This window comes from Corythoichthys intestinalis, chromosome 7 (assembly GCF_030265065.1).
Source record: "Corythoichthys intestinalis isolate RoL2023-P3 chromosome 7, ASM3026506v1, whole genome shotgun sequence".
In the NCBI taxonomy this organism is placed as follows: domain Eukaryota; kingdom Metazoa; phylum Chordata; class Actinopteri; order Syngnathiformes; family Syngnathidae; genus Corythoichthys; species Corythoichthys intestinalis.
In genome coordinates, this window is record NC_080401.1 from 47142137 (window position 1) to 47168763 (window position 26627).

The following is a 26627-nucleotide window of genomic DNA, read 5'->3' on the forward strand; positions in this document are numbered from 1 at the left end:
ACGGGAAAATATTGCCTCTTCTTACGAAAGACATTTCAGGATACGAAAGGCAAAAATACAGTATGGGCTGCTACTCCCAGCTCCCACAGTTTACTGAAGGTAACATACTTAAAGTTGCTCTGCCATTCACTATAGAGCCTACCCACGTACCACGTGCTCGCTGTATGGTTCCGCCCACTTGTCCGTCATTTTGACTCTGTATTAGCATTGTTTTCAATTGATGGCGGAATTTAAAATGCATTTCATGGAAGACCCGGTGCTTTCTGATGCCGCAAACTCACTGGATCTGTTGCATAAAAGGCGTTATGTGGAAAAGCTTCGTTCTATACAGTCGCCAGATCCATATTTGATGCCTAGATCGATGATTTTTGACCGGCTGCCTTCACCGTCTCTGCCTGACCCTGATATTTACAACTATTTTGTCCACACAAAATCAGCCTATTCTCACGAAAGTTTGAAAAACTTTAAGAGCTTGGAGGCTTATAAATGCTACGTTGCTGGTTGGGTGAAACAGGTCCTCGTACACGAAAATTCGGCAGGAATCTTGTGCTCGGAAGGTGAGTTACGAAATTTTCAATTCAAAATCTTTTGTTCTTGCTAACATCCACTGTCAAGTCTAATGTATTTCATGTCATTTGTCAATGGAGCTAGGGCTTTTAATGTTAATGTGGTTTAGCGATAGCACTCACTACATACATACGTGTATGTTGTCGGCGATTAGCCTAGCAATGATCTTAATTGTGGTTATTTGTCAGCCCCGTAGACGAGGCCAGTTTCTTTCACTTGGTACTAGCTAAATATTATTCAAAAAATAACGATGGTGGAAGAAAGGGAAGTCACAAACATCTTGAATTTGAAACTATGTCGTACTACGTCGTATGTTGTCGGCGATTAGCCTCGCAATGATCTTAATTGTGGTTATTTGTCAGCCCCGTAGACGAGGCCAGTTTCTTTCACTTGGTACCAGCTAAATATTATTCAAAAAATAACGATGGTGGAAGAAAGGGAAGTCACAAACATCTTGAATTTGAAACTATGTCGTACTACGTCGTATGTTGTCGGCGATTAGCCTAGCAATGATCTTAATTGTGGTTATTTGTCAGCCCCGTAGACGAGGCCAGTTTCTTTCACTTGGTACCAGCTAAATATTATTCAAAAAATAACGATGGTGGAAGAAAGGGAAGTCACAAACATCTTGAATTTGAAACTATGTCGTACTACGTCGTATGTTGTCGGCGATTAGCCTAGCAATGATCTTAATTGTGGTTGTCAGGCCAAAACCCTCTAAATATATATTAAATGCATCTTACCGGATATAAAATGACTACTACATAGTCTGTGGTGATTTTTTGGTGTCCAGTTTTCACGTCGAATTGCAGCCGTCCATTTCGCTCTCCTCTTTGGATCCCTCGGAATACGGTAAAACTTCAAGTCTCTCCTTCCATCTTCTCTGTTAGTGCAACCAACAGCCACTCACGCCTTCACCATTTTGATTATTAATGTTAAGGAGCAGAAAAACACGCCGTAAATAGGAGAAATGTACGTAGCCGTAACAGGTTAACACTATGTTTTGACGGACAAGTGGGCGGAACCATACAGCGAGCACGTGGTACGTGGGTAGGCTCTATTGCCTAGCATCTTCCTGGCATCCAATTGGCTAAGATGGACCTCTACTTCATGACTTTAGTCTTTATTGCAGAATACATTTTCGGAGATTTAAACAAAGGCTTGCCAAGATTGCACTTTCAAAAGAGCATTCAATGCGACTACAAAATGCGGATACAAAATAAAATTCCAGAGTGTTTCTTCAAACTATGCAGAATTGCATTTTCATTTAAAAATAAAATGCCTGAGCTTAGCATCAAACTGTATCAAAACAAATAAATAAATAAGAAGCTAAGTACAACAAAAGAACAATTGGCTAACTTGCATAGCAAAAGTCCGCTAGCTTAAATGCTATAAAATGTGAATGTTTTTTTACAATGCTCTTAAAAACTCGTTCAAACATATTCCCACAAAAAACGGCTAAATATACCTATAAATTACAAATGCATGAAAAAACATTAGCTCAAACAAAAACTTACCTAATGTTGGTCTTAACAGGGAAAAGCTGGATTCGGCCAAGTTAAATGACTTATGTCATATTAACTGTTGCCAGTAGAAAGGCAGTGTATCCACCCAAATCAATAAAACTAAATGCAAACACTTTCAAAACAAACCATTACAACCCACTCAAACGAATACTCGGAGCAGCAAAATTTGACTCGAAGCATTTTTCTAAATTGAATTTACTTGAGTTAATCAAATAATTTTTGCAGCACTAATCCCAGCGTCCTCCTTATTTGCCCCTAGGGCACGAGGTGTTCCGACAGCTTTACGTGACTATTAACTTTTATTCTTTGTATTTTATATTATGCACAACTCTCATTTTATGTTTATTGCCCAATAATCTAATTGTAACATGTATTTGTTACATATTTTGATGCATTTTTATGCTTTATAAAAGATTACAGGAACAGATTAGGGCATTTACAGTGAAAACGCCTCTCTACTTACAGCATTTTCAGTTTACGAAACTACTTTCAGAACTATTTAATTTCGTAAGTAAGTATACCGCCATAGTATTGGCCCGAATATAAGACGGTGTTTTTTGCATTGAAATAAGACTGAAAAGAAGGGGTCGTCTTATATTCGCGGTCTAGACATTAGACCCATTCACGACGCTATATGGCGCCAGATATCATTGAAGCGATGTTCTGTCATGACAGATCTCAGCTACTCTCAAGTTTAACCAATTTGCATTATTTTATTGCAATGTTTTTCCTTATTCAGATTTGTTTCAAGACTACAGTTACAGTTAGACTTCACTTTGATGGTTAATGCAGTTATTGCAATTTTGTTGTTTTATCACAATAGATTGGTTTATTTACATTTCAAAAACCAGAAGCCATTCATTTACAAATGTGATTGCACTTTAGTTTACATATTTAAATGTTCAGATATTAAGATTTGAATGAGGCAAAATAACATGCCTTTTCTCTCAAATATATTGTTATAATCATTTGTTTCGGATGTACTGTAATTATTTTCTGTATGAAAATTAATTTGGTGTTCAAAAAGTCTTTTTTCAAACTTGAGTCTTGAAAAAGAGGGGGTCGTCTTATAATCAGGGCAGTCTTATATTCGGGCCAATACGGTAGTACAACACAAATTTACTAAACTGAACATGGCACCTGAATGTGGAACGAGAGTGCATGGCAGCAACCAGGGTGGCACTATGCGGCTGAAAGGCAGGGATGGCCTCATCGGTGTACATGCCTCCACTTTGCCGGTGGTTCAAACTCACCATGTCTGTCATCACGACAAGCCCCGTTTCCTGTGTTCAACGTAAACAAAGATACAGAATAATACAAAATACCCCCACACCAAGAACATTAAGTTCTAACTCAGTGTTTCCAAATCTTTACTGGGCCAAGAAATATATAGTACAAGCCAAAGGTTTGGACATACCTCATTCAATGCAACATAAATGCAGGTCCAAACTAGGCATTTGCCGGTATGAGATTCTGACAGTATGATAACCTTAAGCAAAAATATCACGGATTCACGGTATTGCAATTACAGCTCTAAAATGTGAATGTATCACTTTGAGAAATTTGGGTAAAAAAAAAAAAAAAAATTCCATTGAACAGGATTTTTTTTTTTCAAAACACTGGAACCTAAGTATAATGTTAATTTTAAAATAAATAACAAATATTCAAAATAAAATTAAAATAAATGCAGTCCTTTAGGTGAGTGTAGACCCACAACCACAGCTTAACATTATTATCATCAAAACAAAAATAATTTAATTATTTTCCATAAAGAGCACGTGTGTATGACTCGTTTCATGTTTACATTATACACACACACTCTTTCTCAACACAGACAGTTGCCAGAGAGAAAAAAAACACGTTTTACCACCGCAATGACACACTAAACACGCTGTTGTTAACTCTCGTAGCTGGTGGGAAACGTTCATAGTGTTTACTAACCTTTTTTGTATAAAGGCGAAATCATATTGGAGTTATTGCCTCCTTGGCAGCCACCGTCCGCAAACATGTTTCACATGTCGGTTGGCCCTCCTCCTCTAAGCTGCGGCCGTCTGTAACTTTTCTTTAGCCGAAGTATTCCCTTACCAGCGATTTTGTTTTTCTTCGATGGGGGAAAAAGTTCAGGAGTTTCACCTCCTCCAGCCATCGTAGCACAGCTGACTTACTCACACTGAGCAACAACCAGTGGGGGAGGGTTGAGCCTTGCAGTAGCAAACGAGGGATTTCTCCCTGCATTTATGGTACAAAAAAATATCTAATACCTTAGGGACGGTATGAGGGAAAATTTTTGCAGTTTTGAAACCATGACGTTTCATACCACGGTATACCTTGAAACCGGTTATCGACACATGCCTAGTCCAAACCTCATTGATAAAGCAATAAATTCCACTAATCAACCCTGAAAAGGCCTACCTGTTAGGTCAAAAAAACATTTAAGGTGACTGCAAGAGTGTGCAAAAAAAGTTCTCAGACCAAAGGGTAGCTACTTTAAAGATACTAGAATATTATACATTTTTAGTTATTTCACCTTTTTTAGCTAAGCACATAATTCTACACGTGTTCATTCATAGTTTTATTACCTTCAGTGATAGTTTACATTGTAAGTAGTCATGAAAATAAAGAAAACGCAAAAGTAAGAAGGTGTGTCCAAACCTTTGGCCTGTACTATACATTACAAAAAATATCTAAAAGTAAATATGATCATTTCCCACACAGTGGTTGGAAATGACTAGTGCGTTCTTACTGAGAAGGCAAAGCGCGCGTCCTTGGTGATATCCCAGTGCCAGGGAAAAACTGAGGAGCGTCGGCGTCTCTTCGACGACAGCCCAGGCCACCAAAAGTGTCCATCGTCTTTCTGAACGCCGAAGGCATCCGAAACGTCGAAATCTGACAGCTCTTTGAACACCTGAGGAAGAACTAGGCCTTGTAGAACTTTTTTTTTTCATTTGCATAACATTTTATAGCACATTTTTCATAACACTCTTGTAAATTGCGTTTCAGTATCATGGAAAATGTCATCGAAGTTGTTTAATTCATATGACGTACAGTACATTCACTCTGCAGAATTATTGTGACTTTTTTTTTTAGAATTTTGTTAATTATGGCTTAACAGCTAAGAATTCAAAGAAATTTGAAAATGAAATCAGACTAATTTCACACATGGAAATTATGTTAGCATTAGTAAAACTAGTTTCTGTATTAAATGAATCTTTACACAATGAAAAGTTTGTAATATTCTGAATGAATCTATACAGATATTTTTTATTTTTTTTATTATTATTTTTTTCTTTAATGCTCATTTATTGATCGAGATGCATCTATGGCTAAAAGTCAATGTTGTCAAGGACCAACCTTGTCTTGGCTAAGTTGGAAGTCTGGCTTCAACAAGTAAAGGCTTTTGTCCACAGTGGCCACACAAACACAGGAGCCTTTTTCTGCATGGACATGCACGCTCACGGAATCACCTGGCATGGACTCGTTGGTGGACAAAGAAAGAGACACCTGCAATGTAAACAACAAATGTGGAAATGTTTAATGAATGTCAACTTTTACATAGAACAGCAAGAGAGCTTCAAAATTGCAAAAATGTTGAAATGTCCCTCAATGCAAATTTTCTTAATTTTCTATTTGTTTTTCTAAAAAAAAAAAAAAATCCTCAATGGTTGCCAAACTTTTTCTTTGTTGCATATTTTGAGAACGACGTGTTAAAAAGAAAGTTCACTTTGACTGACTCCTTGACAAAACCCCCTGAAAACTGTCACTAGCTGGTACCTTGTAATATAAGCAGTTAGTTTGACTAAATAAATAAATAAGTAAATAACAGCCCAGAACATTGATACATGGGCCAAATAAAATCTTTAACATAGGTGTCAAGTAGAGGTCGCCGAAATACTGTCCCACCGGCCTGAAATGGCCCCCAGGCTGCAAGTTTCACACCCCTGGCTTCTATTCAATTAGGCTCGAGCGTTTAGGTCACAGCAGCACGGGATCGTGCGAGATTTGCGACAACGCAGCCATTTCGGAAGCACGTCTGCATCACGGGACATTTAAACTTAACGGCAAATAAAATTCAAATACGAGTGCCAAAGATGGAAAAATGCAGGGAAAACTTGCCAGTTCGATACAGAGACAAACTTATTACCACGGCGAAGGACAGATATGTGAGCAATTTTAAGGATGTGAACAATGTTGACCCTCACGAGCAAGCCGAACACAAATGGAATAAAGATGTTGACAAGCTTCCACCACTACGCGAAATGGACATCATGCTGTATTTAGTGTTTGGTGTATGTTACTACACTCATCAGCAATTCCGAAACTACAAATCGCTACAAAGCTACGAACAGTTTTGCTGTGGATGAGTGCAGGATCTGCACATTATGACCATAGCAAACGGCAACACCATCTTTCTAGCAAAGGTAGGCAATGTGTGTTTACATTAGTCTGTGACCACGGATGTACAAATTTTTTGTTGCAGAAAATGTAGCCTGTGTACAAATTCTTTGCCACTCTCTCACGTCAAAATATTACAGCTTTTTCATTTAGCAACGACAGGAATGATGTCTTATGAAGACAATGCACATGTATGCATGCTAGCTGTTTAGCTGTAGCTATAGCTAACAACAGGCCGACTTAGGGCATAAAGTTACTGAAATTTGCGTGAACAAACGAAATTAACTTACCGGAGTGGAAGTGCATAGAGCAAACTTAGTGTGTAACTGGAGAATCAAACGTTATGCCCTTCCTTCTGATCGAGGCCACCCATGCCAGTCTTCGACGTTTGGTAAGTTCAGATATGACCTTTCCCTCACCTTTTCTCCATGTAGGGATCCGGAAGAAACTCAATGGTGTTCCGTCGAGCTGTACATTTTCCTTTCTATTCGATCGGTTGTTGCAATTCTTTACCGCACAATAATTTCCAACCATTTTTAAAGAGCGACCTGTGTTGAAATGCCTCACTGTTTATGTTTCCCGCTTCCAAAATGGCGATAGCGGCGGAAACCTCGCGAGTGCCACGTCATACGCTCGAGCCTAATAGCCTACCAATGGCAGTTCACGCTCTATGTTGACATTAAGCTTGTAGACATTTAGAAGTCATTTAGTTATCATAAATAAGCAACATGCAATTCTCTATAATAATCTTGTTACGGGGGTTTAATTAGTTGGGTGAGTTGATTTCAACAAATTCCGTGCAGTTTGTTAGTCATGTGTTAGTTTCAGGGCTCCGCAGTGGCTAAGCTAGCACGAGTCAATGGTGCCTGCTTAGCATACCCAAAAAAAAAATAAATAAATAAAAAAAAAAAACATATGTACGCACGAGAATAACCGATTACCAAACTACATCAATAACACCAATAGTGTTGGCTATGTTTTCAGGATAAAGTTATTAAAACTTATCATAGCTGGTCGATAACTGTAGTATGGACAGCAAGATTTGTAATCCAGCAGGTCTGCAGGGAACAGGCCGTCTAGGTCACATTGGTTTTATTTACCGCAGATTTTTTTGAGTGGTAACAAAATGGACTGACCACGAGTTGCCGAAGCACTCCTATTGTGGTGGCAATATGCATAAAAAAAAAATAGTCCTGCAAAATGAAATGAATTACGGCAGTTTGGTGTGACAATGTTTTGGCCGCATGTGTATTTGGAACTGCATTTTGAATTTATTTGGCTATGTTAGGTCTGTTAATATCATTTTCTTTATTGGCATGCTAAGCAGGCACCATTGACTTGCGCTAGCTTAGCCACTCCAGAGCCCAGAAACTAACAAATAACTGACAAACTGCATGGAATTTGTTGAAATCAACTCCAACAAATACCGTAATTTTCAAACTATAAGACTCCTTCCATGAAATTTGATACGAAAACTGCATTTGTTCATAGATAGGCCGCAGCTGTCCTCACTGTATCAAGGGATATGAATATCAAAAGATATTAACCCGTAACACTTTATTTGACAGCAGCAACAAACGACTGTCATACGACCAGATGAATCACCGTCAAACTTTGAACCACTTGGTTAAAAATGTTTCATTGCTTCAAGAAGCTTCATTTGGTCATCACTGCCCTCTTGGGGGAGACAGTCAACCTCTGCTTCCACCTGCTGTCAACAATGTTGTTGTCTAACATGCCTCCTAGCATGCATTGCAGCGCTACAGATGTAAATAACAATCAAAATTCATGTTCTGTGCTAATTATTTCTTCAGTTACTGTTCCAGTTGTTTCATTAAGGTATTTGGTAACACTTTATTTGACAGTGGCGCTATACAACTGTCATTAGACAATAATAATTATGACATGACTCTGTCATGAGCATTAATGAATGCTTATGACAGATGTCATTTAGTGTTATCTGGAAAATTCTGTCACTTTTGAATGGATGTAAAAGATCCAAGCCGATTATAAATGGAATAAGTGACAGAATTTACCGGATGACAATTAATGACATAAGCATTCAATAATGCCCATGATAGTGTCATGTCATAATTATGACGGTCTAATGAGTCTTATGACGCCGCTGTCAAATAAAGTGTTACCTATAAACCCAAATAAAGCAACAAATAAGCGGCACTGGACTATAAGCCGCAGGATTTAAAATGAAGGAAAAAAATTGCGGTTTACAGTCCCAAAATTACGGTAAGCAGTACAGATTAAGCCTAATGTCAAAAATTCTGAATTTGCCCTTTAACGGTATAAATCCACTGTGAGTGGCAATAAACAGATTGAAGTCTCTTGTTTGAAAAATGGTTCATTATCTGAAAAACTGGTCCTTGCTGAGAGTTCAGGTGATTCCGCTAAAACCACTGCCATACAGTGCTCACATCTCAAAAGTCAGTCTGCAACTCAAAACATAAAAATATATAGTAACAATGGGTCATATCTTTTAAAAAAACTCATCAATCAGGTCACTCATAGCCTATCTCAAGGCAACAATGCAGTTGATTGACACTTAACTGTTCTACTTTTCCACTTAGGGATTTGGTGTAACCTTGTTGCATCTGAGAGCATTTCAGAAAAAGCAGAAAACGCAAATAGGTTTGGTTTCAGCAAATAGGTGTGGATGGGTAACACAGAAAATAACATAAGAAGGGGAGTTTATGAATTATGAATTGTGACTATACAGGAGATTACAGTAGTAGTTGTCATCTGGAAAATTATGGCCTCCAAATGGTGGACAGTAAATTTCCCCTACATCAGTACTACAAATCTTTGGCACACAGTCACAAATTAGCCACAGTTAATGGGGTCTGCTGACCTCCTTTCACCATGACACAACTTGTCATCCCCTCACGTCACGACCCTGCTCATCTGCTTGCTCCCAAGTACTCCCTTCCTCTTGTCATATCTCCGCAACATCTCCCCCCACTCTTCCAACGGCAAGCACACAGCCCGAGTGTTTTAATGGCATACCAGGGAGCTGTAAATACTTGAGAGAGTAAACTCCACCTAATGCAGGCAGGAACCCGGCAGCTCTCCCCGGCCAGCACAGCTGTTTGTTTACTGAGTTTACGCTGCGCACAGAGCTGGTGCACGGGCTCACATCCAACACGCGTATATTATCTATAAACGATACACTTTTTAATCATAAACCTCATTAATTCACATCACGTCTGTTCTTTAGATGGATCCACTTTTTATAGCAAACATTATTAATTCATATAACATCTATTCTTCAGCTATTTGTGAATTTATACTTTTTGGTACTGAAACCCACAACACAAGGGAAGCAAGACTTGCCAGTTTTAGGACGTTGGACTTGTCCGGCAAAAACTCGTGAAAGACTTGACTTTATTATCCGATTCTTCAGCTAGAACTGGATTCTATTGCTAACCTTGTTCTCAAAGGTAGGCTGGATGGAGATTTGCATACTGTCCGTGACTCCCTCGCCGTTCTCCCGCACGTAATAGACGAGTAGACGGCTGAGTGGTGCCATGGTGGGAGTGACAGTGAAGCGCAGGTACGAGACACAACTGTCCATTTCCGTCTGTGTGAAAGAGCCTGCCGCACACAATAAGCAAATGTAAGGCTAGGCATACATTACAGTACACGGTACAGTACAGGTAGTCCCCGGGTTACAAACGAGTTCCGTTTCTACGCTGGCGACGTAACCCGAATTTCTGCGTAAGTATGAATTAACTCTTTAAGTGCCCCTAAATAACCCTAAATCCCAAAATAACAATAAAAAAACATGCATTATACATTATATTAATAAAGAAAAAAAAAATGACAATTGATGGATGGATGGATGGATGGATGGATGGATGGATGGATGGATGGATGGATGGATGGATGGATGGATGGATGGATGGATGGATGGATCGAAAGATAACTTCCCTCCGTTAACACCGACCACACACCATAGTTCTTACAACTGACATTTATTAATTTGTCACCGTCAAACAATTAGAAAATAAAAATACAATAATGACAAAGCGCGTACAATAATGCTAATATTTGCTTAAAAAAACATACCTCAATTGCTGCACAATAATATCGAGGGAAATAAGGTACAAATCTTGGGCAATTCAACAAGAAGAACGGCAGCTATTAGTGCAGGGGTGGGCAAACTATTCCACAAAGGGCCGCAGTGGGTGCGGGTTTTTGTTCATACCCATCATGAGGACAGACTTTCACCAATCTGGTTTCTTACAAGTACAATCAGTTGATTGCAGTCAGGTGCTTCTTGTTTCCACTGAAACCTCATTGGTTAAACTGTCTGTGCTGAATCAGTTGGAACAAAGACCAGGACCCACTGCGGCCCTCGAGGACCGGTTTGCCCACCCCTGTATTAGTGGCATCGGTCCAGTGGTGAAAACGAATGATGCTCAATAAGCTAGCTGGCTAATAGCGAGCTAATGGGGTAGGGGGGTCGCCGAGCCCACGGTGTTTACCGTTTCTCTGTCTTCTTGAAATTTTACCTGCCTGGATAGCAGACTGACATTGAATAAACATTGATTTTTCATCAAAACCATCAGTATGGTTGACATTTTCGACAATAAACAATGTTAAATCAATATTGCAAATACCGATGACACCTGACGGTGACTTTGAAACGACATTGTTCTTTGGTGTGTCAGTCGACGGTTATGTTACCATTATTTTATAGTTGATGAAATAATGTTGACAAATAGTTGATTTTTGATTGATCAGGAAATATGATTAAAAAGTCATCGAATTGTGGAAGAGAGGGAGTTATGGTCAAAAAGTAGTTGTGTTCGTGGTTGACCGGGAAGACATTGTATCACCTCAAAAGAACTCCGCTGGAAACGCCTCATTTAAGGATAGCTATATTTAAAGGTAAGCTCATTGCTTTTCTTCAGAGCCTTAATCAGCAATGATGTCTTCCTGTAGAATGAACCGCGTTTGTCATCAAAGTTGTATATATAACGGTTTGCCTGACACAACGTGACAAAGTTGCCGAAATTATAAGAAACAGTGCATTTGCTCTGATTGGCATACAAGCAAAGACCTACTTGGCCTGGATGTTAGCTAAGTAGAACTCAGTTCAGGCAAATGTTATTCTTTTTCCAATTAAAGTGCTAAAATCACTAGATATTACAAAATCAAGCTTTGTCTAAATTAATTTATTGAACCGTGCGGTCATTTTTCCATCATAGCTAGCTAACTAGCAAGCTCCGTTCCCACATATAGCCCTAATTTGGTTTGAGATTAATTGAGAAACTCACTTCACCACAAAATACACACAAAAAATAAAAGTATGTTAAACTCACCCATGATACCTGCTTGAATTCCTTGATATGAATAATATGTGAATAATGTTTTGTTTGTTTTGAAGTGGCTACGCTAAGCCACAGACAAGCGTTGGTGGCAAAGTTCGCGGCGAAGCTCATCAGACTGAGGAGGAGGGTTGAGTTTAAAATAAGTTTACTGAGTGTAAATGAAGTTTTCTATTGTTGTGATTCAATTAAAAATAAGTGTTTTTAATTTATGTATTTATTCTTAATTTTTTTTTTTTTTTTTTTAATTGTTCATGGATAATATTTTATTAGTCAGCCCTGCGGTTTCTTCTGTGTGAAGAAATGAAATGACGTATAGGATTGGTAAGGATTTCAACGTTGGAACAACATTAATATAGGGTGCAAAAGTGATGACAAATCAACATCAGGTGTCAATGTTGATTCAATGATATAATATTGACAGCGGAATGTTGATTCAACATCTTTTCAACGTCTGTCTGCTATCTGGGTGGTGTTCACCCCTGCTTCCCAATGTGAAAGCAACGCTCGAAACTAATACAAAATAGCGCTGTCGTGAGGAACATTAGCCTATACAAAGCTAGAATTCTGCTCAAAAAGTAGCGGGTATTTAAAGATAATCCAACAACAATTTGCCTTTCAGACCCCACGTATTGGTCAGCTTTCTTTCTGAAAGAAAGAAAAAAAAAAGAAGTCCTGTGTTAAAGAGAAAAGCAATTTCTTTTTTGATTGATTGATTAATTGATTTTAACATGTATTTTACAACTGAAATGCCTCAATGAATCTTTTTTTTTTCTTATGAACGGTTTTCAAAAGCTTTATTGGTGGATTTTCTCAAGTTAAAGGGCCACACAGAAATTAATAAATGTAATTGTGTAAGCAGGATCTGTATTATTCCTTTTATTTTAGCTAGTTTTAGCTATCTAGTCTTAGTATTAGTTTTAGCTCATTTCAGTTTATTTAAATGGGCTATTATTTATTTTGATATGTGTATATATTTTACAAATGTGATGTAGTATTAATTTATATTGTATATTTTATGTTGTATAGCTTTAGTTCCTATGTGAATATTAGTTCCTACTTGTTTTGTTGTGGTTGGAGGGTTTTGTATTGAACACAGGGCCGTGTTGGTTCTTATTATAGCAGAGAAGACGGCAGTAAATCAACAAAGACAAGTCAACTGTGCCCCGATCTACCACTCCAGAGATCTGATGGACTCAAAAAGTGGGTTACGATTGCGTATTAGTCTGAAAATCGACCGGATCCACCGTATTTTTACACGAGTGACTTCCGGTATGCCCGATCCTAGCTACCGGTAGTAGTATTGACGCAGGAGGGTCGCGTCTCGCGTCAAATAATAAACTATGCCGTTCTTTTCACGTGCATCGTGTTGAGCCGCCTCTGGGACGCGTCTAACACACGGCCGCACTGCGACTGGTGTGCATTGGCTGATTGACTCTAACGCCCGCGTTTCACTGCCCTTCTTGCGGCGGCCACGTTGTCACGCCGTTGACATTTCTGGGTTATACTGTCCTACTGTGTTGGTCCTCATTATAGGAGAGAAGACGGAGTAAATATAATCTACACAAAGAAACTGTAACCCGATCGACTCACAGCCTTGAAAAGTAAGGGTTACATTACGTCAGAAACTCATTCGGTACGCCTCCGTTCCGAACCGAGCAACGGTTCAATACAAATACATGTACCGTTACACCCTTACCAGATATGCATAGCAATTACCGTAGAGATCAACCATTTACATTAATTAAATCTAATAAATAACTAAATTTAATGCCATAAAAATATACAGCACTTACCATCAATGCTGAGAGGTGGCGGACAAGACACTGATACGCGACCCCAAAAAAAAATTTAAAACCACTGGAGAAAAAAACAGCGGACGAAACACGCTTTGTAAAGTCGAAATCACGTAAGTTGGGAATGTCCTAACCCGGGGACTACCTGTATTTGCTTTGGTTTTTTTTTTTTTGGTTTTTTTGACAGTTTAAAAATGTCAGTGTGCATCAGTGTTAATCCTGGTAAAATTCTGAAATGTGCCATTAAGAGGTGAAGCCTTTTGGGGTGGTGTGTGTCATTGGTGAAGATACGTGTGAATGTCGTAAGTGTGACCTTTAGCCAACAGCATCTCCTGCATAAGTGTGCTCAATGTGTGTACTCACTGTCCCCATGTGTAATAAATAAAGCAAAGGAATGCTCCTCACCTGAGTCAGCGACCGGCGAGTGGGTAGTGTGAATGTTTTTGTCAAAGGTGACCGTGGCCCGTTTTCCTCGGTGCGGGGTCGTGAGGTTGGCGGGCTGCTGGCCGGAGAGGATGATGTTTCCCCTAGAAGCCACCTCATAGTGCAATGTGAAGTTACAGGGACACGTGGATTTAAGTGACACTTCTGCCTCTTGGCCAACCTGAGATGCACATGTACGCACTGTACTGAGTCATTTATTGTTCAACATAAGAAACATTAATAGAAATGCTTCTCTACATTATAGAAAGGAAGCAGCTCAAACCTTGAGTGGGGCACTGGGGCTCTGGATCTGTATGTGACACCGGCTGGGAGAGTACCAGCTGCTGATGGACAGATAGCTGGGCAAGTACTGGTCTCCAACTGCCTTGCCTTCAATGGAAGTCACCTTTGTCTGCATGACACCAAACCCAAATAAGTATTTAACATAACTAGAGCTGAAACAAATACTCGAGTAACTCGAGTTTAAAAACTGATCCGAGTAATTTTATTCACCTCGAGGAATCGTTTAATTTTGCTCTAAGCATCACGTTTTGCCCGGAATACTTTTCATGCGGGACAACGCGCTGACGTCACGTGCGAAGAGGAAGAAGCAATAAAAATTTAAAAAAAAAAAAAACTTACTGCAGCCGACAGCCGTTACAAACTGCGCTGACGTTGCTAAAAACTACGACCGCATGTAGCCAGGGTGGTAGCATGTAGCGTCTGATGCGTGTCATAGATATCACGTGTACGTAGAACTAGATGCGAAATGACCAACTCGGCGGCGTTAATAAAACAGCCGCCATCTTAAAGCCGTACACTTCTCAGCGCTCGTAAATACTGTCATTCGCTCACGTAACGTTATCCCAGCGGAGGGCTAGGTTTCTATTCATTATGACCACTGTCGATGCGTGGCTAACTCTTACATACAGGCTTTATTTAATCCAGTACTTCTCAAATAGTGGGGCGCGCCCCCCTAGGGGGGCGCAGAGCGACGCCAGGGGTGGCGCGTGTGACCTCGGGGAACATGCTTTTTTTTTTTTTTGCCGTACTCAAATAAAGTGTACTTGCACATCTACTCAGTTGGTGGCAGTGGCGCTCTCATTTTCAAAGTGCGCGCAGTATTTTTGAAGTAAGCAAGAGCACACGGAAGAGACTCATGAAGAGCTGGAGAGCTGTGCGCCGTTTTCGAAAGCCGTTTTCCGGCCGGAGTCACGCAGCGACCCACCGTCTTCTCCGGCTCTCACGTGTCCGCCCGAGAAGTGCCATTTTCGGCATGGGATCGTCACGACGACCGCCCTCACCTACGGTTCTCCCTCGGCCGCCAAGAATGCGCTTTTTTCGGGCCGTTTGCCTTTTGGCTTTGATATTTAATACAGCGGTAGACGAGGAAAGATCACTGTTTACTGTTTCTAAAAATGATTAAAGCGGACAGCCGGAAGCCAAATCAATTAAGACGCCACTTAAAGACATTAGACCCCAATCTCATTGATAAGCCGCTTGGTTGTTTTTCAGCGAAAACGTGCCGAATATTGCCAACAATCGTCCCGCTTTGTCAGTGTTATATCAGTAAACCAGTGAGCACTGTTAGCATGCTCAGTGCAATATAACCCCACATAATTGCAAACTGGAGGTGACACTGGGAGGAGCGAGCAGCGAAAATAAAAACTGTTCTTCTGTCCAAAGACACTTTTTTCTTCTTCTTTTATTCAGTTTTGTTTTTTCGGTCAAATTTTTTGCCATATTGTCCTCATGTGTTAATGTTTCTAATCAATTTGAATTTGTTATTATTTACTGATTTTATTTTTCAGTATCAAATGGTCAAAAATGTACCTTGAGTGTATTTTTACACTTTGGATGTGCCTTTTTTTTTTTTTTTTTTTTTTAAATTCAGGCAAATTGATGCGCGTTGTCTTTTCTGTTACAAACAAAACAATGTTAATAAAGTTGTACTTTATAAGTTGATCTTTTATTTTCTCTAATAGAAAAAAAAGGATACAATGTGAGCCTGAGGCATACCGGGACTTATAATAGTAATATTATAGACAAATGATACTATTTACAGTGACGGCAGAGTTGGGGGGGGGCGCGAAACATTTACGTCTTCCTTGGGGGGCGTAACAGAAAATAAATGAGAACCACTGATTTAATCTGTGAAAACAGCGATGTAGAGTGATTAGGGTGTACAATAAAAACTTAATAATGCTAACTGTCAATTTTAGCTCAGTAGTCATTGCTGGAAAAAACACCAAGTAGCACTGGTGCCTAATGTGTGCCAATATAGCACAGCATTTATTTTGAACACTGCAAAAACTCAAGATCCTATCAGGACTTACAGTTTAGACTAACTTTAAACTTAACTAGAACTTATAGCTTGACACAAGTGGAAATTCAATTGAAACACATGGGAAAAACACCTAACTTTTAAGTGATGTGTGTTATCAAGCGTAATGACATTTTTAGGTAAGAAATTTTTTATAAGATCTAAAAGTTTTTGAGTGAAAGCAGTGAATTATTTTTTATTTTATTTATTTATTTTTTAGTCACATTTGAGTTGCAATTGTTGGCTGTTTTTTTAACAATGTACATCGAAAATAAAGACATCGATTGACTGAAAATGATTCAATATTAGATGAAATGTCTTGTTTTCTCATCTATATTTAAAAATTGTTCTTTACCTAAAAAATGTTTTATCCGATTACTCGATTAATCGATAGACTTTTCAGTCGATTACTCGATTACTAAAATATTCGATAGCTGCTGCCCTAAACATAACCCATTCTGTCCATCAATAGAAAAGAATTTTCCATCACGCCACACCAGGGGTGTCCAAACCGGTCTTCAAGGGCAGCTGTGGGTCCTGGTTTTTGTTCCTACCGATCGAGCACAGACCGCTTACCCAGAGGTTTCCGCTAAAACAAGCAGCACCTGACTACAATCAACTAATTACACTTCTAAGACACCAGATTGGTGGAAAGGTGTCGTTCTATTTTGTTGGAAAGACATCCAGCACCCACTGCGGCCCAATGTGGAATAGTTTCTGGATCCCTGCTCTACACTCATACTTATCAACGAAAGCAGTAGTTGAGAATGTTCTCCTGCATGATTGAAAACGCACTTGGCTGTTTGGGTTATATCTAATCGTTTTATTTAAGCACCATGATGTTTAATAGGCTTGCGAGCAGTCACACAAGCAAAAGTGTGTATCACATGTGTTTGAATGACCTAGTGTCAGTATGCTTAAATAAGAAGACACCTTCATTATGTGCATACAGCAGAAAAAAAATATTTTCCATCAATTGAAGAAGAAAAAAAAAGAATTTTTCTGAAGTGTAGTGAGAATAGTTGAGAAAAATGTCAACAAAACTATTTTCCAGAAATAGCTGTCCATAGTGGGGGAAGACATTTTGACAAGCCAGTACCGTTTTAGCCAATGAAATGCAAGTACAGTAGTGCTGCAACGATTAATCGATTAACTCGAGTATTCGATGAGAAAAAAAGATTCAAATTAAATTTTGCTGCTTTGAGTATTCGTTTAATTAAAGTGGCGTTGTAATGGTTTGTTTTAGAAAGTGTTTGCATTTAGTTTCATTGATTTGGATGGATACACTGGCCTCTAGTCTGTCTCATTTTACATGGCCAAATCCAGCTGCTCCCTGTTAGGACCAAAATAAGTTTAAAGGTATATTTAGCCAATTTTTGTGGGTTGTGGGTGGACCATTTGTTAAGAGCATTGTAAAAACAAAAACGTTAGTATTTTATAGCATTTAAGCTAGTGGACTTTTTCCATGTAAGTTAGCCAATTGTTCTATTGTTGTACATATGTCTGAAGTAAAAAGGCCACTTACCTCAAGCCACACATACTGAGCTGCGGTTGGGATGGACGGAATCTCAAAGGTGGCCTGACCATCCTTGGAAATTAGTTCGCTGGTATATACATTGTCTTTCGGGGACAACTCGGCCTTAACACGCACCCTCACGCCATCAGCGGGGCTTCCGTCAGGGTAGGTTACCTCGATCTAAACACAGGGTGTGAAAAAAAATACCCATAGTGTAAAAAAAAAAGGCCACTGCGGTTGCATTACAGCCTTTTATCGTCTGTCTTACCTTCCCTTTGTAAGGCAGACCTGGCTTGAACTGTTTGCGTGTGTCCTTGGAGTACCTAATGTCAATGAGCTGCTTCTGGACTGGTGTGGAATCGTCAAAGGTGGTTTGCCTGCTGCCGTCCGTGCTAGTAAGCGAGGCCCAGATGCTCACCGTGCCCCTGAAGTGGTCGGCAACGTCCAGGGGCATCATGTCTTTGACGCACAAGCTGAAGTTTGTAGAACCTTTCATCTGGGTAAAGCAAATCAGAACTCTGGTACATACAGTCCCACATAAAATCCGTGCAGAGGCTGGGATTGCCTGTGATTACAGTTGGATGTAACTCATGTGTGATAATTGTAGTTATATCAAGCAAACAGTAAAATGGATCAGTCTCCCCAATGTCCCCATTTTATGTGTATTTTTCCCTGACTTCTGTCAAGATTAAATTACCCATAAAATAAAAATAATAAGAACTAGAAACTGCAATTTCTGGAAAATTTATGATTGGTCTTGGCTGTGGTAGATACAAATCTATCAGGTCACTTCTTGTTGATTTGGGAACAATTCGGGAACTAGTTCTGTTGATGTCAGGTCACTTCCTGTTTTTTTGGGGACATTTCGGGGACACGTCCTGTTGCATGGCTGTCAATGGCATCAACTTACTTGGGCACCAGTTGAATGTCAATGGGTTGTCATGTTAAATTTTTGGTAAAAAAAATCACAACCACGTAGGTTTTTCTGCCATTGAAAATGAATGGGAAATTTGGACGTACACGGCCGTCAATGGCCTGGACGTGCATGGCTGTCAATGGCATCGACTTACTGGGACGCCAGGTGAATGTCAGTGGGCTGTCATGGTAAATGGTCAAAAATCACAGGGCTTATGTTTTCCTGCCATTAAAAATGAATGGGAAATTTGGACGTACATGGCTGTCAATGTCCTCCCATTAGAAATGAATTAGACAAGATTTTTGCGAAATTTGGGGCAACCGTACGTTTTGGGCAAATTCTGTATACAACTTTTATGTCCCTTACTGTCCTGGAATTTTTGATGTGTAAATTATGTGATTTGGAAAAAAATTGTAAGATTAGATACATTTTGAAACATTTTTTTTTTTAAATCCGTGTTTACAGGCGAATGGAAAAATGTTGTGGTTCATTTGAAAAATTTGCTGCATCGCGCGAAAATTCCGGTCATTTTGATACGATGACAGTTGTTCAATTGGTTTGGGCTGTGCGGTGCAACGAAGAAACGCCATTCAAAAAAAAAAAAAGGAATTTTACTATAATCAATGACCTATAATCGATCAACATTCGTCTTAGCTACGTAATGAGACGGGTCCATTCTTAGGGTTCACACACAAAACCTTTCAGTCAAAGGAAATGCCTTTAGTCGTACGCTTCAACACTCATCACTTGCGCAAAAAAGCCAACACATACCATTTAGGGACAATAGGGGATATCGGTTATCCTAACAACTTTTTATATATGTACCGGTAATCCATCCAGGGTCAAACTGTCATACAAAAGGAAAAATACTAGAAATAAAACAATAAACACCCCAACTTGATTTTTTCCCAGAAAACTATTTGTAGAAATCCTGTTTATCATTAGAAAAATCTTAACGTTAAGTTTTACATTTCCCAAAAAGCAGAGGCTATGTATCACTGTGTCATCTTTCCTGAAAATTAAACAGTTTCAGACTGCAACTTCAAAGTTTTGACCAACTATAACTTGTCTTTTCGAAGACTTATTTAACTTCATAGACCTCAGAATGATGTACAAAACTGACCTCCATGTTCTTGATCACAGGATGACCCATCTCATGACGATAGTAACCCACTCCATTCACTGTCATGTTTACGCTTAACTTCCCTGACACAGCTTTTCCGAATGTGTACCTGTCAAACACACACGAATTGTACACACACAAAATTGTAAATTTAATACCGTTTCTAAAATTGTAGTGGAAATTCTTCGAATCAGTGAATTACCGAGCCCGGACAGTGGCCTGCTCGCATGTGTTCAGGTCACGGATGTAGCGGGGAGGCTCAATCATTAACTGAAACTTGGGTATGACTGTAAAGGAAGCAAAACACTTCATCTAGACACACTATTTTTTAATTTTTTTTTTCTAATAATCAGAGTTCTCACCATATTTCTGCACTTCAAATGATTTGTTGTAGGTGTGGCCCTGCACGTCCACGAAAATAAACCACTCTCCAAACACGGGCTGGTCGGACAGAGGGAAACTCATGTTGACTATTCCTGCATGAAAGAATTCTGGTTTAAATCCAAGAGGAGAGTTAAAGCTTCACTGTAATGTACTTTTGACCACATTTGGACAGTTAAAGCAACACTAGGTAACTTTTCAACCTTTATAAAATATTTTCATAACATTTGTGATTACATGTCGACTGACGACTAGTTGAATGACACCTTTTTTATATCTTGAAGGGGTCTGTAACGCTTTCACTGTTCGTCCTGCACATATTCCAGGTTCCCTCATAAAGAAACCCCCCTCGTTGTCAATAAAAGAGAATTCAGAATTGACAGTGAGGGGTGTTTCTTCAACAAGAAAAAGGCTCAGTGCTTTAATACTGAATGGCGGCGATGATGGCAGACAATTTCGTTTCTAGTTTCAGCGACGAATCCGACGTAGAAGGACGTAACGAATGTTCATCTAATGGTGACGAGGAGAGTTACGAAGCTTTGATCGGTGTTTTAGGTTACCAATTTGAGCCCAAACGAACGCTAATGCAGCGTAATGAAACGGTCATTGAGGGGAGCAATGACACTGATGAAACATCGGCAGCAGATCGTGTGGGAAACACCAATGATTTGTTTTGCACTTCTTTTTGTGAAGCTGATACACAGTGACTGCAAAAAAAAGGAATGCATAGAATAATTATCATTTATTGCGCTATCATAGCTTTTCGCTCTGCCAACAGACACAAATATGAATGGGATCAGAGGATTTGTTCTATATATTTTACGAGCGATAATTTATACATGTGTCCAGTCCTGTATCCAATGCGTGATATTTTTTTATTATAAAAGAGTACTCACTCTGGCCATTTCGAGCTTGTCTGCTCCCCTCCTTTGCTTAGCCTTAGGCTCCTTTGCCAGTCATCGTCCTCTTTCTTGATATCTCGGGACATTTAAGTGGCTGCGCGTGTATGGTCGGCACCGCATCTCCTTTGAGCAGCAATCTTTTAGCAAAACCCGATTTCACTTGTCCATAGTTTGAGAAGCTTTCAGGTGGAAAATGCGCACCATAGAAAACCGTGCCGGAGGCTGTGTCTAGAAAATTAGCCCTCTTTGCACGGACGAACTTTACCCATTGTCTGCGTAGTCCAGCTTTTTTTTTCGGGTTCAGGAACTCATGGATACTATATTCCGATAAATAGCTATTTGTACACCACATTGCACAGCAGTTTTGAACCATTCTAGCGATGTTTTGGTCAAACAAACCCGAACGCTACTCTCTCGTCAATAAAAAACAATGGCACCTGGCTCCGCCTCGACTTTCATTCACTTGTCGTGACGTCCCCACCCCATTCGGCTGTTTCCGGAACCCTTTCGGAAATGTTCGTCATTTTCGATCTATTTTCGATAATTGCTCATTAATGTGATTGATTTTTTTGTTAACTTTATCAATATTTGTTATCTTGGCACATAACGGTTCTATTGATGTCTCACACCTCCTTTGCCGCTACATACCCTTTAAGGCAAAACACTACCACTTTTGTCACCGGTGTTGCTAAAATCGACCAAAACTGATACGTGACCAAGTGTTGCTTTAAGTCTTTTCAGTCTAGAGTCCACTGGAGATTAGAGGTGAGAACCTGCGAGTACCTCACAAGTTGATAGGATTTGCGATACAAGGCTCACGATAACGATGATCTCACGATATGGTGATACAACCATTATCAATACATTGCTTAGGAAGTCATTCTAGGATATTCTACAAAACAATTAATGACCAAAAAAAACAGAGTATCACTAGTAGACGTCCAATTGGAGGGATGGTCATCAGTGGCAGCCAATGCCAGGCAATAAGGTCATTTTGGGGTATGTCATGTCATTTTGTGTTGATTTTTTGTGACTTCCTTTTCCTTTTAGGGCATTTACAGGTCACTTCCTGTTGATTTTGGCTTACTGAACAGGAAGTAACCTGAAAATTCCTTCAAATGAACAGAAAGTGACATATACAGTGTATCACAAAAGTGAGTACACCCCTCGCATTTCTGCATATATTTAAGTATATCTTTTCATGGGACAACACTGACAGAATGACACTTTGACACAATGAAAAGTAGTCTGTGTGCAGCTTATATAATAGAGTTAATTTATTTTCCCCTCAAAATAAGTCAAAATATAGCCATTAACATTTAAACCCCTGAGAACAAAAGTGAGTACATCCCTTTGAAAAAACGTTGTATTGCTTGTAATTTTCCCTCCAAAATGTCATGTGACTCGTTACAGGAGTGCTGTCAGCATTGCCGCAGAGATTGAAGAGGTAGGGGGTCAGCCCGTTTCATCAGACCATATGACATGGTTCCAGTAATTCATGTGCTTTGTTGACATGTCTTCAGCAAACTGTTTGCGGGCTTTCTTGTGTACCGTCTTCAGAAGAGGCTTCCTCCTGGGGTGACAGCCATGCACACCAATTTGATGTGCAGTGGGGCGTATGGTCTGAGCACTAACAGGCTGACCCCCCACCTCTTCAATCTCTACAGCAATGCTGACAGCACTCCTGTAACGAGTCACATGACATTTTGGAGGGAAAATGACAAGCAGTACTCAATTTGGACATTTAGGGATGTACGTTTTTTCAAAGGGGTGTACTCAGTTTTTTTGCCAGGGGTTTAGATTTTAATGGCTATATTTTGAGTTAGTTTGAGGGGAAAATAAATTAACTCTATTTTATCAGCTGCACACAGACAACTTTTCATTGTGTCAAAGTGTCATTCTGTCAGTGTTGTCCCATGAAAAGATATACTTAAATATCTGCAGAAATGCGAGGGGAGTACTCACTTTTGTGATACACTGTAAATGCCCACAAATGACTGGATATGAATGCTCTGGTTTTAAGTGCCATTGACGGCACTAGACCTCCAATCTTGTCAAAATTAATTGGAGGTCTAGCGCCGTCAATGGCAGCCAGTGAGCTAACGTAGAAGCTATTCTAATGGAAGACTTTGGCAGCAACCAGTTCGTTGTTACACCTTTTTAAAACGATATGTCCATTTTTGGTGGGAGCATATTGATAATCTTTTGGGCTAAAAAGTATCACAATAAATCACATTTTCGATATACCGTATTGGCCCGAATAAAAGACGGTGTTTTTTGCATTGAAATAAGATTCTAAAAGTGGAGGTTGTCTTATGTTCGCGGTCTAGACATTATACCCATTCACGACGCTAGATGGCGCCAGATATCATTGAAGCGATGTTCTGTCATGAGAGATCTCAGCTTCTCTCAAGTTTAACCAGTTTGCATTATTTTATTTTATTGCAATGTTTTTCCTTATTCAGGTTTGTTTCAAGAGTACAGTTACAGTTAGACTTCACTTTGATGGTTAATATAGTTATTGCAATTTTGTTGTTTTATCACAATAGATTGGCTTATTTACATTTCAAAAACCAGAAGCCATTCATTTGCGAATGTGATTGCACTTTAGTTTACATATTTAAATGTTCAGATATTAAGATTTGAATGAGGCAAAAAACATGCTTTTTCTTTCAAATATATTGTTATAATCATTTGTTTCAGATGTACTGCATTATTTTCTGTATAAAAATTAATTTGGTGTTCAAAACGTCTTTTTTCAAACTTGAGTCTTGAAAAAGAGGGGGTCGTCTTATAATCAGGGCTGTCTTATATTTGGGCTAATACGGTATTGTCAAACCGCTAGTGGAGATGATCAAAAACTTAAACAGATTGGATGTCTATCACTGTCAAAGGTAGTGTGATGGCAGCAAGTCTGCGTTTGACTATCTGGAAGTGAGCTGTGGCCAAAAGGAGCTCTTCATGAGCCTTTTTTGTTACTCCCTCCTGAAGGACATGTCGGCGAAATTTCATTTATTAATTTCAGTTGAAATAACAACGTCAAAGAGACAAAGAAATTTCCAGAAATGGCTCACCACAGCAGATAGATTTAAGACCCTTCCATTGCACCATCCTGGATCCTCTTGGATCCTGAAGAAAGACACACAGACATCACAGTTAGTGAATGGCTGTGGGCTCAATTCTTTTTTTATTATATTGTTTTTTCCCCCCAATTTTTGTCCTTTCTGCTCCACTTCTGGCATTATGTGTATATGGTCATCTGATTTTCTTTGTCTAATCAGACTTCAGGCTCAGTGTTGCCATATAAATCTACAGAAATCCACATGACCTTCGGAATCATGTAACCATGTAACTTGAACTATTTTATTCAATGTATACTTATACTATCTATACTTACAGTGGTATGAAAAGGTATCTGAACCTTTTGGAATTTCTCACATTTCTGCATTAAATCATCAAATGTGATCTGATCTTAGTCAAAATCACACAGATGAAAAAACAGTGTCTGCTTCAACTAAAACCACCCAAACATTTATAGATTTTCATATTCTAATGAGGATAGTATACAAACAATGACAGAAGGGGGGAAAAATAACTGAAACATCATATTTAATATTTTGTGCCCCCCCCCCCCCTTTGGCAGTAATAACATCTACCAGATGCTTCCTGTAGCTGCAGATCAGTCTGGCACATCGATCAGGACTAATCTTGGCCCAATCTTCTCTACAAAACTGCTGTAGTTCAGTCAATTCCTGGGATGTCTGGAATGAATCGCTGTCTTTAGGTCATGCCACAGCATCTCAATGGGGTTCAAGTCTGGACTTTGACTTGGCCACTCCAGAACGTGTATTTTATTCTTCTGAAACCATTCGGAAGTTTATTTACTTCTATGTTGTGGATCATTGTCTTGTTGCAGCATCCATCCTCTTTTTAGCTTCTACTGTCTGACAGACGGCCTCAGGTTTTCCTGCAGAGCATCCTGATAAAACTTTTGTATTCATTCTTCCATTAATGTTTGCAAGTTGTCCAGGCCCTGAGGTAGCAAAACAGCCCCAAATCATGATGCTCCCTCCACCATGCTTCACGGTGGGAATGAGGAGGGTCTTGGAGAGCTGTTGTATTTTTCCTTTACACATGATGTTGTGTGTTACTCCCTAACAATTCAACTTTGGTTTCATCAGTCCACAAAATATTTTGCCAAAACTTCTGTGGAGTGTCCAAGTGCCTTATTAAACGAGCAGTGGCTTCCTCCCATGAACACCATTCTTGGCCACAGTTTTACATATAGTTGATGTGTGCACAGAGATATTGGACCGAGCCAGTGATTTCTGTAAGACTTTAGCACTATAGGGTTCTTTTTTTTACCCCTCTGAGTATTCTGCGCTGAACTCTTGGCGTCATCTTTGGTGGACGGCCACTCCTTGGGAGAGAAGCAACAGTCCCAAACTCTCTCCATTTGTAGACAACTTCTCTGACTATTGATAGATTGACTTTTAGAGATGGTTTTGTATCCTTTCCCAGCTTTATACAAATCTACAATCCTTGATCTCAGGTCTTCAGACAGCTCTTGTGACCGAGCCAAGATGCACATCAAACAATGCTTCTCATCAAGACAATTCTTACCAGGTGTGTGTTTTATAGTGTGCAGGGCAGCTTTAAAGTAATCATCAGCGATTAGACTCACACCTGACTTAAATTTGTTTGGTAAAAATAGGTTTCAATTGCTCTTTAAGTTTCCTTAGGTAGAGGGTTCACTGACTTACCCCCTTCCCCCTTCTGTCATTGCTTGCATGCTATCCTCATTAAAATACGAAAACCTATGTTTGAGTGGTTTTAGTAAAAGCAGACACTGTTTATACATCTGTGTGATTTTGACAAAGATCAGATCACATTTGATTGTGATTATATGCAGAAATGTGAGACATCCCAAAACTTTCAGATACTTTTTCATACCACTGTATATACAGTATACTGTAAATGGAACTTTGTGTGTATTTTGCACAGTTGTACTTTATGTTTCTGGGAGTGTTCTTAGACGGGTTTGATCTCTTTAGGCCTCTATTCAGTGCGGAAATTTCGAAACTCCAAAAGCATAGAAAATCCCTGATTGTGGACGCGACAGCGCAGTCTTTTGCAGCAGCTGCCTTTCAAACTGTACTGTTTAATGTATAAATTTAAATGTGCTGTCATGATACGTTGTGTAATCCACAAGAAGACACTGGATTTAAAAAAATGTAGAATTTTCCAGAATATTACTAAGGGAATGATTTTGCCTGGATATTCATACTGTAGCGACTAGGGATGTCCCTGATCCATGACCACGTGATTAGAAATCGGGCTGAGCGGGCCATTTTCCAGACGATCGGAATCGGGTGAAAAGGATAGGATTTTTACTTTTTAAAAAATATACTGTATAT

The 26627-nt window shown here is 39.4% G+C and overlaps 1 protein-coding gene across 1 annotated transcript in view; it reads right to left on the bottom strand.

Annotated features, from left to right (window-relative positions):
• The window catches only part of cpamd8 (C3 and PZP like alpha-2-macroglobulin domain containing 8), a 137599-nt gene that overhangs the window by 76526 nt on the left and 34446 nt on the right, over window positions 1–26627 (bottom strand). The window contains exons 7-18 of the mRNA XM_057840543.1: window positions 24285–24339; window positions 20290–20403; window positions 20130–20214; window positions 19928–20036; window positions 18157–18384; window positions 17898–18068; window positions 14333–14461; window positions 14032–14230; window positions 9925–10091; window positions 5445–5594; window positions 4837–4998; window positions 3234–3376 (exon numbers count right to left, since the gene is read on the bottom strand). Of these exons, the coding sequence (XP_057696526.1) occupies window positions 3234–3376; window positions 4837–4998; window positions 5445–5594; window positions 9925–10091; window positions 14032–14230; window positions 14333–14461; window positions 17898–18068; window positions 18157–18384; window positions 19928–20036; window positions 20130–20214; window positions 20290–20403; window positions 24285–24339 (1712 nt within the window). The remainder of the gene's footprint in view (window positions 1–3233; window positions 3377–4836; window positions 4999–5444; window positions 5595–9924; window positions 10092–14031; window positions 14231–14332; window positions 14462–17897; window positions 18069–18156; window positions 18385–19927; window positions 20037–20129; window positions 20215–20289; window positions 20404–24284; window positions 24340–26627) is intronic.